Raw genomic sequence first — 15,193 nt, 5'->3', positions numbered from 1 at the left:
GATAATTATGTGTTTGGTTTTGTTTTATTTCTGTTTATCTGTAGCATCTCTTTTATTATTCTCTGGGCTGCAGAAGGAAATTATTATTGGTATTTATTTCAATGTTTCTCTGTAGAACAAAAATTATTTCCAGGGTGCTGGCTGGCAAATTGAATTCCCACAGCGTGTTAATCCTTAAAACTGCACCACATAAAAGCTCTCTCACAGACCACCTTCATACAAGACCAAAGGATAACCAGTAAGTGCCTGAACCTAAAGAGCTTCCCCAAGTATTTAACAGCATAGCTATTCCCTGGATCTAGCCATCTTCCAGGTAATTCAGATTACAGGCAGCATCTGACTCCCAAGGCTTGAAGCACAGGAAAAGGAGCCAGAAGGGCACTGACAGAATATGAATCTGCTCCCATGATTGTAACTTAAGTATTGCTGTTTTAATATCAAGGGGGGCAACCCCCACCGCTGGAAACGCTCAGAGTATCAGTTTGCCATCTGTAAAATGGGTTCTTCCAGCCTTGTTTGGGCAGGGTGGGGGACGTGAAGGTCTCCTGCTCCACCTACATCTAGTGCTTAGTCCAGTGGAGCTCTGGGTTCAGCTGGACCCCCTAAATGCTTCCACCACACAAGCACAAACAATATCAAGCTCACCTCTGTTGAATGTCTTCCCCCAAGTAACTGCTTCAGCTATCTGCACCAGTTTGCATCTGCGTTCTACATGCCCACAGAAATGTTTTGACCTATTATTTTTAAGACCACTGGACAAATATATCATTCATCAGCACAACCACCCAATTATAATACAGCTGCGGCGATCTCTCTGCCAGCTGGTGCTTTGTGTAAATGACCCATTCCAGAAGAATAGGCTTCCTGTTTTTTTGTGGGTTCCCTCACTACCTGCTTAATCATCAAACCATACAAAGTATGGAGCGAGATGAACCTTGGCACCTGGCTCTTAAAGCCATAGGCTACGGGTGCTAGTAAAATGGTAAACTTCACTAGGGTAGACCACATAACTGCACTCCTCCACTCCCCCTACAGATACACTGCTTGTCTTGTCTCTTCATTCTGTTGTGATTTCACTTAAACCTGCCAAATATCAACCAAAGTCACCAGGTGCTCTTCCTCTGAACTAGTAAGCAACAAAACCTATCAAAACTATCTCCATTTTAGCAAAGAGGAATTTCTTAGTGTAAAGTACCTGGGCAGTGGCTAAACCCTGTCACTGTTCTTATGGGAAAAAGCTACTTGCTATTCTTGGTAAAGGGAAGGTCTTTCAAATCAAGATAATGTTTCACTTGTTTTTCAGAAACAAACTTAATGGGGGTGGAGAGAAAAGCAAGGAAGCAAAAATAAATTCTACTTTGCAACAAGTTAAATTACTCAGAGTTTCCCAAAATGAGAGGCTTGGTCAGCAGCATTGGAAAGTTTAAGAAATACTCCTTTAAAAACAACTCCCACAGAGCAAAGCTCCCTCTCCGTGACCGAAAGGCATGTGAGCAAGCCAGGTCATTCTGTCTAGGCTTTTTTTTTTTTTCTTTTTTTCTTTCTTTTATTTTTTTTTTTAAATAATTTAATTGATGGGGTGGGTGGTGGTGGGGCCAGGTCAGAGTTGCACCTCCAACCCCGATTTTCCCTTCACTGCAGGAACGAAGTGGTTACCAGCTAATGCCACCAGCAGATTAGTACCACAGCCATCTTGGTTGGGGGCAAGGAGAAAAAGAAATCCCATCGTCATTTCTGTCCATGCTTCTCTGATCACCCTTGCCTGCCAAAGCAGGAGGGAAAAAAACGGCCACATGGAGATACTGTCTCTGCATGCTTTAAGCTCTTTGTTATCCTCATGAGTTGCAAAGAAAGCAAGAGCAGCTAGGCATTGTGTTAATGATACTGTCAAGAGGCCAAAATGAAGTGCCACACCACAGCCCAGCCTTCTGCTATCAGCACTACTGTCCCACGCTTATTTAGGTAATCAGGGTAACAGGCTGGAGAATGTGCCAGTGGTCTGGAAAAGGAGATCTCCACACTTGGCTCATACTGATAAGAACTTGGATCCGCTCAGAATATGATTCTGCCAGATGCTGATGGCTATGCAAAGCACACCAATACTGTAGTTTTGCCACGCAAACATTTTGCAACTATCACACACACCTACAACAAAACCAGTTTGGTGGGAGGGACTTCCTTGTATTTTCACATGTGGTTGCTGTCAGCAGGCTGAAATCTCGATAGGCTACACAGCCAACCTGGCTGACTTCACTGAAACCCTGCTGAAGGCAAGTCCTGAGCTGAAAAGCTACTGCTTGTGTTTCCCACCGCATGACAAGAGAGGACAACCATACTCAGCATCTGGCCAAAACTTGTTTCCAGCTGCATCAATGATCCATACAGATTCCATCCAAAGGTCAGCAGCTCCAGTTTTCGATGAGGAATGTGCTGCTTTTGAGAGACAATGTTGTTACTGTGATCCACTTCCCCTACTCAGGGCAATCAGCCCATTGTTCCCACTGGAAATGAGAAAGGGCTCGAGACCTCTGAAATGGAAACTGCCTTTAAATCCAAATCATCCTAAAGCATAAACACAGACTGATATATAACAGATTGATGCTACTTACAACAAGCAACTCTAAAAGACACCCTTTCTCCCTAGTTTCTCAGAAAAAAAAGAAAAACAAAACCACAAACAAACCCCCCCCAGTATCCCAAGAGTCCAAGACTACATATAATCAGGCTGTAGTCATTCTGTAACTACATTCCCCGTATAAAACCAAACCCCATCCAATCTCTATACTATTTAAATGTGAATTTACTGGCTATCTGCTTTTTGAAGGCAATCACATGTTGATAAAGCTGGGCTGTATAAAAAGTTAGTTTGTCCACTTCATTCATGATATGAACAAGCTGAAACTGCATACATGTTCTGATTGAGAGGTTGTGTAAGAAAAAGACTTTATCCATTCAGGGCTCTCACAATGAAGGAATAGGGAATGCTAAAAAAGTATTCTGTAGACAAAGATGACAGCGAAGTGCAGAACTTACCTTCCACTGCAAAGAATGGAACCACTGATCCCTCAGGTAGCTGTTTGCAGCCTGCAATAAACAAAATTACAAATAGAATCATTAGTTTCTACCAGTGTTTCAGATCTCTCAGCCAAAACTAAGCAAATGACCCATTGTGTACCCTAAAACCAGTAATGCTGCACCCCACCATATTCTTCTGAACCTGATGACCCTGGCTAACTTCACCCCCAGCCTCATTAGAGTGAGGGAAACTCTCTGCTCAAAGCTACAATTTTACATTATAACCCATTTATTTTCACACAAAGCAGTGACACAAAGACCTTGCTGCAAATGTAAAATACTGAACCAAACCCTTAGAAAACAATTACCCCCTATGAAACGGTGTCCGACCCAAAGACTGTGAAAAATGCTCCCTGATTTCAATCAGGTTTTGGTCAGATCTTTAATGTCTGTAGAACATTTGCCTTTGCTATTAATCATTCGGAGCGGAGTAAGAAGACGGGTTGACATTTTACTAGGAGGGGTGGGTTTTTTCCATACTCCAGTTTCCCTTCTTGTCCTGTTCCTCAGCTGGCCCCAAAGCAATTCAAATAACGTCTTAGCTCTTTCAGCAATATTATAACAGAGTGGAAAGCATAACACACACAGATGTGCAGAAACATGCAAAGACTGTTTGCAGCAGTGGCATAAATGTTGCAATAATCACTCCCAGCGATCACCCATTTTTGTCTGTGTTAAGCAGAGCTGCCAGAAATCCTCAGTGTGAAGCCAGGTTCGTAGCCAATGAAGGAATAGTTCAACACTCCCAAAGGTCAAAAGGCTCAGTATCAAAAAATATAAAAGCATCTACAGTGACGTAAATATGCATGCCTTAACAAGGTGACATAAGTTTGAAATATTTGAGTGGGTAGAGATGCCCTTTGGCTTTTCCAACTCTGTCTCATCATTGCCAATGGGTACTTTTTAAATGTTTTACACAAGTAGTGAAAATCACAGAATAGCCCTTAAATCCATGTTTTAAAAAAAAAAGAAAGAAAAAAGAAAAGAGGGGGAAAAAAGAAAAGAGGGGGAAAAAAGAAAAGAGGGGGAAAAAAGAAAAGAGGGGGAAAAAAGAAAAGAGGGGGAAAAAAGAAAAGAGGGGGAAAAAAGAAAAGAGGGGGAAAAAAGAAAAGAGGGGGAAAAAAGAAAAGAGGGGGAAAAAAGAAAAGAGGGGGAAAAAAGAAAAGAGGGGGAACGCTTCACCAGCAAATTAAAGCATCCTTCAGCAAGTTTCACTCCCCCACACCTTTTCAGGTAAGTATTCAAAATCCACACAGCAGAATGGATTTTATTTCCTGACGCTGGTTCAGTTCCCTGGTAACGACAGGAATACTAGAAGTAAAAATGTTGCGTGATTACCAAAACTGTGTTTAATCTCAAGGTCAGATTGTTATGTCTCAGTGACAATAAATTTGGACTGACTTCTCTGAATTAAATGGAATAATGCTCTTCTATATACATATTACATGTTATTTCTTTATATATTAATGAGAATCAATTGTTCCTCCAGTAGATCTCTAGGCAATAAAGCAGAATATATCTATTATAAATCTATCTTGGCTGACCACAGAGTATATCAAAAACAAACTTCCTGTTTAAGGAAGAATGCTGACCTGTCAGAATATGAATTTGCTACAAATGGAAACAAAAAGCATGATTTCCTTTTCTTTTTATTTTGCATGCAAAGAAAAACCATAAAAACATTTAGAGTGCAGATCTTCAGGATATTTTGGTTTGCCAATATTTAATAAGTTTCTTTCTGTTATTTGCACAGTATTTTATGTATATGTGTGCATTACAACACATGATAAGATAGACCTTTTGCCTATAAATGATGTAGAATTGAATTTCAAGTCAATATACTTCATACTGTATTTTAATATAATAAAAAGGTCAAAAATAATTTGCATAAAAAGCCTGAAGGACATTTTTAACATAATTTTAAAGGCAGTAAGTAAATACGCTTAGATATTTCTTATCTTTGTTCAGACAAAATGCTTTAAAAAACCACCAGATTTCTTTGAAAGATTCCATTTCAAACTGACCCTTTTTTCCTTTTCCTTTTTTTAAAGGAGAAAACTGTTTCATGGAGGGGAACAAAAAGCCTTCATTTCAAATGCTAGCATCAGAACCCTTTAAAGAAGAAGTAAAACTGAAAGTTTTGTAGGTTTGAGCATGTAGAGTAAGCAATAGCACCAATAATATTGCAAGTTACACATTCGTTACTTCCTTAAAAAAAAACATATGCAGATTGAGCATATAGGAGCTATGCAAACTAAGATACTGTTATTTTAAGTGATAAAATCAAAAATATTCTAGGGGGATGAAGTACTTCTCTCAAGCAGGCAAAATGTCAACCTCATTTAGTCCCTGGTCTGACCATTACATGACTTGAACAAAACCACACTGAAGTCCAAAGTAAGATGCTACAGCCCTAAATGGGAACTGCTGAGCACTGTTAATTATTCTCCCGCTTTCGGGATGTCAGTAGCTACAGACTGTAAGACCACTACAAATAATTAGAAAATACTATGTGTAGATAAGATTGTGCAACCGACCGGAGCCTTACATAAACTGGATGACAGAAACTATTAATGAGGACAACAGCATCAGGCAGAGGTAGAGACACAAGTGGACTGCAAATACTGGAGGAGAAAACAAAGAAAGAATGCTGTAAAAGGCAAAACCAAAAAGCGGCAGAGGAAAGACTTGTTTAACTTAACAGCAGCAATACATAAAAAGCATTTAAAAAGTAGAATTAGCAAAGTGACCAGGTTCCAAGTATGGGACCAAGCACTGTCTACACGTAGTGTTAGCAATTGTAGAGGAAAAGTGATCAAGATCTGGATCTGGGTTAGGAGCATGAACCCCTCCAAAACTAAAAACCTTCAGAGCTCAGGCTGTCGCTCAAGACCACTTCCAAGGAAAATGAAGACAAAGACGACAAAGTGAACACAAAAGGGGAAAAACAAACCTTTAGGGAATCCCCACGCTTCTATTGATGAACAGGACTCAACAGTAAGAGGAATTTGGAAAGTCAACGGTCATTTCACCAGCGCTCTTTCCACAGTGTTCTACACAGATAGACTGAATGCATTTAATCCAAGCACCGTTATCTGCATGGTGCCGCCTGGCACCAGCATCTCCCACTTCTCCCAAGCAGCAGAAGCTAATCCTTCCAGTGCACCCTTCCGCCTGCCTGACTCCAGCAAGCTGCAAAACCACAGCGATGTGCAGGAAACACTGGGTCTTTTGCAGAGGACAACGAAGAGCTCACGCTTGCACAGCATCCCTTGTTCCTCCCTCCTCTCTTTCAGGCTTATACTGAGAAAGGGACTACAGGGAACATTTCTTTCTTACCAAAAGAACAGGGAGCTTCGTAGCATGCCAGGATGACAGAGCCATCAGGCTCTGTCGGTGCTCATCCAGACAGCTGTCCAGCCGATGGCCGCCTCTGCACACGCTGACTTACTCAAGCATACAGGTTACTGTGCATAAAATTTCTGAAGTTTGGAGCAATGAGCACCAAAGTGTGAAGTGGTGGAAAGAACTACAATTCATTTATAGTGGCTGCACGCACACATTTACAGCTTTAACTGATGAGCATTCCCGGAGCTCAGCACTTCTGCATTGAAATAATCACTTCCCAGGAACTGACACCTACAATTTTTATTTTTTTTTCACTTCAGCTGAGGGCATAACCTACTATATTTATTCAGCTCTAGGTACAATAAAGAGGAGAAAACGAGACATGAAAGACTTTAAAACAGGCTTTCCTTAGGCATGCTGACCGCACAAGGTAAGTTTTTCTTACTCTCAGCCTTGCCCACATGGTGGGTCCAGTTCTACACCACTACTACAGCTACCTTTCCAACTTCAAAAAGATCCAACCTGGGAATGTTCTGCCTGCTGTTGTTACAAGTAGTCAATGAGAGAAGAATGAAGCAGACAGAATGGAGATTTTATAATCTACCTATGTAAAATAATAGTTTGGGCCCCCTGTGTGTTTGGTATGTTTAGGCCCCAATTCTGCTAAGTTTTGTTCTCAAATGCAATGGCTTTAGCAGGGTTGCAGGTGGCACATGGTCCAACTAATTGGAGCTTCTTGCACAGTCAAGGCCTCCCATTGTTTTTGTACAACCGCAACACAGTAGAAAAGTACTTTAGGAAACAGGAAAACATGGCACATAAACTCTTAGAAGGTGCAAGAAGATCCAAACTACTTGTAGCTTATTTATTATTATTCAAATAAGAAGGAAGAATATCTACTCTAAGAATGCCTACTGTAGGTAGTACTTTTTTTTTTAAAAATGAGTTGATCCTGGAACTGCGTTTTGAAGGATTCTACATTCTAATTTTTGGGGTGTAAATGTTCAATCAGAGAGGAAAAGCCACCTGGGATCGGCTGCAGTACCAACTTCACTCATAGGATTAATTTCATCAGCTTCAAAAAGAATGCTCGCAGGAGGAAAATTGTGCAAGAGATTAAATGCCTGCATATACAGAGCTTTGGTCAACATGAGTAAATTTACATCTCTGCTCAAAAAGGGAAGTATTTTTCTCTGTACCCAAAGTACTTCATTTCTTAGTCAACAAGTAGGAATACAAATTTTTCAAAAGCAGATTTTCTTTTTGCTCACGAAGATAGCAAACTGAACATTTGTTTCATGCCACTATTACAGCCCCCACTGTCATTTCCACCCAGGTGAGGAAACAAAATAGGAATCCCTGTGCTGCTGAGAAACGCAACACCTGAAACTCTGCAAGAAACCGACCACTCCAGAAATTATGGTGGAGATCTTTAGCTAATATAAATATTCACAGCTCCACTGATACCAATATGTCTACAGCAACAAGCACCAGCAGAAAATTTCCACCACACTGCACATGCCATGCTACCAAGTTCCTTTAACGGTGAGTTAGCACTAGGGCATCCCTTTTTACTGGCACATGCGTTACTCAGAAGAATGCAAGAACAGGCTTGTCTACGTAGCAAAAAGTTCCCAGGTTTTTCTGTGCAACAGCATCCTTCGTACATACCCTCCCAAGGGGCTTTGCCATCTGAAAAGATGTGGCAATAAGTGGGATTTGATGATCCAGATTCTGTTTTTAACTCTTCCTGGTTTTATTCTATGTTTCTTTCTCTCCCTCAGCTGCCCTCTGGTCAGAGGGACGGGGTTTTGTTATGCTTTCCTCCAGCTGATATTCATTACTGGGACTTGTAAAGTATTGCAGGCTTCTCTGCGCCCATTTATTATCAGCCACAGGAGCAGAACAGCTCAGGGCTGCAGGAAGTCAAAGCCCCATGGCATGCACAGCGCTGCCTCACGCAGACCGTACGAAACCGTTATAGTGCCGATGCACATCCCAGCACTGCACCTCCACAGCACGGACAGGCCTGCGAGGGAAACCTGCCTCTCTTCTGGCTTAACTCAAAGTACAGACAGAGCTGCTGGTAATTGCTAGAAATGCTGTTTTCCTCCTGAAAATATTCCCTGTCTTTGCTGGGTTCTGGTCCTTGCGTGACCTCTCCACACTGGCAAGGTTGGCTGGACTCGCACTTAAAACAAAAGCCAGGTTTCTCTGAGGACACTAAAATAAAATGTTACTAAAACATTTACCGTGGGGACTCCCTGGCAAAAACTGCGTGCTCGAGCACCAAGCTGAACGTGTGACTGTTGTGCTTGTCAAGGCTTCCTGTTCTGTTTGTTTTTCCTTCTGACTACACTTGATTGCCAAGAAATGGATAAAACAACACTAGCGGTAGGGATGGAAGCGGCAGCTTTAAGGCATTTAGGACCCATCCAAGAGAAAGGACACTATGGGAAAGCAGGGAGTAGGGTCATGACTGAAATACCAAAGCCTTTTTCCTGGGACTCCTTCTACATTTGGTGCTTGTGAAATTACACTCCGAGTTGTTTTCATGCTCTTCCAAAAGGTTATTCCAGTTATTTCACTATCAATAGCAGCATCCCCTTCATAATCATCCACACAATACCATAATCACACATTGTGCTTTACAAACAGAAAGCAGGAAGAGCAGAAGTTTAGCCCAGCTCAAGGAGGCCCAGCTATTACTGATACTAATGAGCTCACACTTCTTCAAAAGCTAAATTCAAGCTATTTCCTAGCCTGAAGAGCTGTGGCCTACAAGCCACCTTCAGCAACACCTTCTTTCACACCTGCTATCCCAACTGTAGGAAAGAAACAAAATCTGCAAGAGCCAATCGCCGCTCATCAGAAGGACCAGGGACTTTGGCAGGACAAAAGAAAGCAGAAGCCACCAGCACGTCCGGAAAACTGACTGTCCGTGACTCCCACAGGGGTCAAGGAGAATCCCCAAACGCCAGGCGGTGAAACACGCCTGTGCTCAGACAGTTGTGCTAATAAAACAAACACCGAGTGGGAAGCACACACACAAAGATGACTTTTTTGATGTGATCCTAGCCCAGATTAAGTTGTTTGCTGCCTGAGAACCAAATCCTCCTCTGAAACCCAGGTAGACACGTCCTGTTTTCGTGATCCGATTTCCTAAGAGGAGCTGCATCACCTCCGGTGCTGCTTGTCGGTTTTCATGTGTTAAAATAGGTTGGGATGGGTCAGTATTGCTATGGGAGGACATCAGGATGATGTAAGGAAAGGTAATGGCACTCTTCCTTCTCTGACTCATTACTGTGCAGTAATAAGCCAGAAATAGACCCTGGTGACAGCAGATGGGGGGGGGATGAGAACTTGAACATGGACTGGGACTCTCTTGTGGCATTTGTCATGCCTAACACAGACAAATACACGAAGGATGCTCTGCCACCACACGCCAACATCCTCCCGCAAGGATTGCTGGAAATTAATTTCCATCTGAGGGAAATGCCAGTTGTCTGAAATTTGCTTCTGCTTCAAATCAGTGAAGCAGAAGTTGGAATTTTACATTTTTCTGCAAAATGAAAAATCAGGAAAGCCTGTGATTCAGAACTACTAACATGCTTCATATTATATTAAAACTTGTCAATAGTAGCCCATAGTATTAAAGAATTTATAATACAGCGTGTGCAAAAACATACATCAAAATATAAAATTGAGGTTAATCAGAAATATGAAATAAATTGGGGGGGGGGTGGTCAAAACAGTTCATTCAAACATTTTTCTGTACATAAACCTCATTTAGATCAAGTCTTTGGAAAAAAAAGAAAAAAAACAAAGAAAAAAAAAACAAATCAGATTTTCCCAAAAGTGCAGTTCAGTAGCAACAGTCCTGGGAACACATTTTGGACTAGTTTGACTTGTTCCACTATCATACACTTCCTGATACCAGAGCTGGACATTGCATCAGAGCACGCTGCTGCTCAGACTAGAGGGGCAGAATGATTTTATTAAAGATCGGAAGTCTCAACTTCCCATAAATGTACTGAAGTCCCTTGGAAATCTGGAAATAACTGAAGTATGCAAGGGCTAATTTCTCAGCACCTCCATTTCCCAGCACTTCAGTGAATGTGCCTTTGGACACTCAGACCCTTTGTCACATATTCTACAGAATTTTTTTGAACTTGACTACTTGATAAATCCATTTTTTGCATCTTGATTTCCTAGGTATACTAAACCAAACTTTTAGTACTGTTCTGGATTTGTGAATACACATTACAACTGTACAAGGGAAATCTATTTTTACACTCCCTCCGATCTGGCCACACTTGATGAACTGAGACACTACCAAGGACCAAGTCATACTAAAAACATTTTTAAAGTTTGTATTTTCAATTACGTTGAAATTCCCATGGAGTTATAATGTAATCTGATCCAGTCTGCTCAGCCAGTCAGCAATAAACATAACAGAAGCCCAGCTCACTCCACTGCTTTATCAGTTCCTACGAGGTTACATAAAGACACCGATCTTTTCGAAGAAAATACCAAAGCATTCACATAAGATGTTGCTTTCTCACAAACTTAATTATTTGTATGTTTGGTTTGTTGGGGGGGGGAGGGGTTTAAAGAAACAAATGGCAGGCTGCTCCAGATTAAAGTCTGCACACCCAACCAATTTCCTTTAAACTCAGCAGGGAGCTGCGGGTTCAAACTTTATCTGGTTTCCTATTAAGCATGCCTGTAAAGGCAGCTACCATAAACCGTACAATAAAGACTTAGAAACAGAATTTGGAAAGGCAGATGTAACTATTCTAGCTCTTGAAACAGATACAAACATAAATGCTAGCATCACTAGGGAAATTTATGGAAAAAACAGAGTCAAAATTATCACAAGAAAAAAATCAAAATCATCCAACTTGACAAATGAGTTTCTTTCTAATTAATTCAATTAACGGATTAGGCAAGGAAGATTTCATCAATAATGAGGACCTTAATCTAGCTGTTGGGAAACCATGGCTCGTCTTCCTGCCTTCCCCAGTGTCACGCACAGTAGAAGCTTTTCAAACCACAGAATCAGTACTTAGGTAGACTTGCAGCAGCCTGTCTGAAATTCAGACTCCTTACACTCCCCGGTAACGCCTAAAATCGGTAAGTTATTTTGAGCCACAGAAATTCGCTAGGCACTAAGCAGAGGCATGTACGTATGCTTCGTGTAAAACGGGACGCATGCCTGTGCTTCAAGGACACGTGAAAAGACACACAAATGCCACTTATGCACCAGGAGAGTCCACAACATTAGATGTTCTCAGGTCAACCCAAACTTAGTTAGCTGCACCATTTTCAGATTAAAATGGGGGAATGGCTGCAGCCCCCTTTTACAGGGCTGCAAACCCCAGGATTACACCAGTGAAGTAAATGAAAAGGAGCTCCAGAAATACACTCAAGAAAGGATGTGGCCATGAATGTTTCCATGTACACCTCTAACCATTTCAGAGAAAAAGTGTATTTGCTATGTTGAAAATCATCAAAACCTCATGATATTTTTATGACATTCCAAAACCATCCCAAAGCCCAAGCACAGGAACCATGTGAAGGACTGCAGTCAATACTGTGTTCTCTAAGCTGCTGGTAAACAGCTCTGTGCATGGACAGACCCATCAGCCTGTCTGAAATGAAGGCAAAGGAGAGCTGGACCTAGCAGGACCTAGTATTAGCACAACCTAGTGTTAGACATACTGGCTTCTCAGCTCAGAGTCAATTTTGCTGTGCCATGTCTCTACAGAAGCCTATAGTATGGAAAACATGGACCAGCTTGGCACTTAGCCTTGGGTTACTGAATGATAACCACTCATTCACTCGTATTTTTCTCATGAATTGCAGGTAAAGCCATTTCAGAAGAGCTTTGACTAAACCCTCCCTGGATACAGACGGCGCCACATACTTTGTGGAGCTACTGGGGCTTCAGCAAACAATTCACCACTAAGAAATAATGAAATTCCTTCTGGAAGGAACGCCCTATGAGGAGCACCTAAGGACTTTGAGTTTGTCTAGTTTGAAGAAAAGGAGGCTGAGGTGTGACCTCATTGTTCTCCACAGCTTCCCGAGAAGGGGAGGTGGAGAGGGAGATGCTGATCTCTTCTCCCTGGTATCCAGTGATAGGATGCATGGGAATGGTTCAAAGCTGCACCAGGGGAGGTTTAGACTGGACATTAAGAAGTATTTCTTTACCAAGAAGGTAGTCAAGCACTGAAACAGGCTTCCTACAGAGGTGGTCAATGCCCCAAGCTTGTCAGTGTTTAAAAGGCATTTGGAGAATGCCCTTAACAACACGCTTTAATTTTTGGTCAGCCCCAAACTGGTCAGGCAGTTGGTCTAAATGACCACTGTAGGTCCCTTCCAACTGAAATAAGTCTATTCTATTCTACTTGCTGGACCATGGATGAGTGCACTGAGTACCATGACTCTGATGGGCAAATGATCCAGCAGATATGGTCATCACAGTCATTAGTGTATCATTCAGTACGTTTCCATCTTTTTATCTATAGGACTACATTTTGTGCAGAAGTGGTTCAGTTAAAGTGTGTGTGTGTATGTGTATACACACCCAAACACACAAGCTCTATTATGATCAATCCTTTGAAGCAGTTCGTACTTTTTAATTTTTCCTGAGCTATCCACAGGTTAAACTGATCTTTTTTTCATGTTTTCTATAGAAATTGGTCGCCCAGTCCATTTACAGTCCTACCTGCTGGCAATGCATAAACACAATAGTCATGGCTGTGTATTCAACTAAAAAAGTAAATTCCCAAAGGGTAACAGGTAACAAACTGTCTTTGAAACAATGTTGAATCATAGTCATAAAATCATTTAGAGAACTACGGTAAGAGATAGGTTGGAGTCAATTCAGTCTTTCAAAGTTCTTTGGGGACCAAACAGCTAGGTTTTCAGTTGCTTGCCTTTTCCTACTCTAAAGTAGTTCCAAAGCTCAGTGCTGTTGAAGTGCTTTTATGTCAATAAAAGTTGCCATGACCTGGGCAGTCCTACAAAGCCTCACAAGCAGATGAAGAAATCTGGAATAACATAAACACAGTGTCTTCTGTTTAAAAACAACACTTGGAGAACTAGCAGACGTAGATATCCATATAAATACACTGACATCTTCCAGCAAAGATTGTCTTTCCAGTGCAAGTTATGGGTTTCCTATATGAATTGATGGATGAAATGTTTAACTTGCTTCACGCAGGAATAGGACTATATGTAAAAACACAATTGTTTCAGGCCCGCCTTTCCACAAAGCACTATTCTGATGCACAAAATCATGGAGAAGATCTAATCACTGTGGCCCAAAATTTCTGTTCTGACTGTCAAAAATCATGGAGAGTTTCAGAGCTATCACCCTGAGCAAATTTTCTGGCAGTTAGATAATTTGACAGCTCTGAGTTCTCTGCCTTTTCTGAGTCCATCTAATTAAGATTTCATGCATAGCAAAGAGAAGTTAAAGGAGAATCATAGTAAGAAAGAAAGAAAATTGTACTTTTGTGTTTACTGTACCTGCAGTAAGACAGTACCCCCTGGGATTGTGAGCTGTAAACAGTACTTAGGGGCATTCTCCCAGGAGAGCAGTTGAACATCTTCAATAGCACTGTAGGAAATTGAGTTTTCCATGTACCCAGTTGGCTGCAAGAAAACAAAAGGAGAGGAAAAGAAATGTTTACTTAGTCATCAGAAGTTTCACAACTTCAAAGTAAGAACAGCACTATCAAAATTGCTCTTGGTGTTGAAAATACCTGCAAAATACGTAATTGGAAAGCAAAATTCCTATACAGGCCACTCAACAGAGAGATCCAGCCAGCCACCTTCATCCAATTTGTTCAAGTGATAAGATCACCCATATAAAAACAAAACCAGGCCAGACCTAGGTGCCAGAAATACAAAAATGTCAAACCACATTTGTTCTAGACCCCAAAATCAATGAAACCTAATCTCAAATTGAACTGAGCTATGCAGGGGTCTGGCCAGGCACGTGGTATCAATGTATGAAGAAGCATCCCATTCATACATGCAAAACAGCAGTGTACTATATTGATGTAGTTTTATTGCACGCATTCTTGTTCTTCTCCCTGGCTGCAAGGTTGATCAAGCACATCATCAAAAGGTAGACTGCTATATTTGACAGTGGTTCTTGGAGCTCCAAAGACTCAACCCTCAGCTTTTAGACTCAAGCAAAAGTAGAGCAACAAGCCTACTCATCTCAGCCTATACGCAAGTACTGGTTTCCTGCACCGACTGCTGAAGCCCAGTTTAAAGTGAAAGTCACAATTAAAACATAAATAAGTAACTGTGCCTTGCAATTACATGTAAGACATAAATTGGTAGTAGCAAGGAAACAAAGTTAAACCTCAAACTCCTTATTGGTATCCCCAAAATTCTTCGGCATTACCGAAGTACCATTAGCTCTGAGTTAAGCTGAAATAGAAATGTAAATACACAAACACGCGTAAAATTATGTCCTAAACGTAAGTAAATACACAGAGATATAGCTGTGTATCTATCAAGTATGCTTACATACACTGTGCTTAATCCAAGTCTTCATGCTGTTTAAGTAATTTATTTAACAGAGGTCCTGAAAGACGTCATTTATTTCACTTTGCTATAGTGTAAGCAAACTGATGAGTATTGCTATGGCAAGGAAACTATTTTCATACAAAAATGCTGATTAATCCCACCACGTGGATAAACCCTTGGGTTAGCCATGTCTTGCAAGAGAATAGAGCTCATTAAG

General features: G+C 41.2%; 1 protein-coding gene across 2 annotated transcripts in view; it reads right to left on the bottom strand.

Annotated features, from left to right (window-relative positions):
- The window catches only part of LOC104133741 (c-Maf inducing protein), a 64,548-nt gene extending 50,331 nt beyond the window's left edge, over window positions 1–14,217 (bottom strand). Inside the window, exons 1-3 of one of the 2 annotated variants that reach the window (XM_035902595.1) lie at window positions 14,199–14,217; window positions 13,963–14,088; window positions 3,034–3,084 (exon numbers count right to left, since the gene is read on the bottom strand). In XM_035902595.1, coding sequence (XP_035758488.1) covers window positions 3,034–3,084; window positions 13,963–14,076 — 165 coding nt within the window. In that variant the 5' untranslated portion in view covers window positions 14,077–14,088; window positions 14,199–14,217. Of the gene's footprint in view, window positions 1–3,033; window positions 3,085–6,028; window positions 6,216–13,962; window positions 14,089–14,198 lie in introns of those variants that run through there. The other variant, XM_035902597.1, reaches the window with a different exon arrangement.
- Window positions 14,218–15,193: the final 976 nt, after the last annotated feature.

The sequence above is a fragment of the Egretta garzetta genome, unplaced genomic scaffold (assembly GCF_000687185.1).
Source record: "Egretta garzetta isolate BGI_Z169 unplaced genomic scaffold, ASM68718v1 scaffold39, whole genome shotgun sequence".
Lineage (NCBI taxonomy): Eukaryota > Metazoa > Chordata > Aves > Pelecaniformes > Ardeidae > Egretta > Egretta garzetta.
Note: the sequence above shows the minus strand (reverse complement) of the source record. Positions and strands in the feature narration are given on the sequence as shown.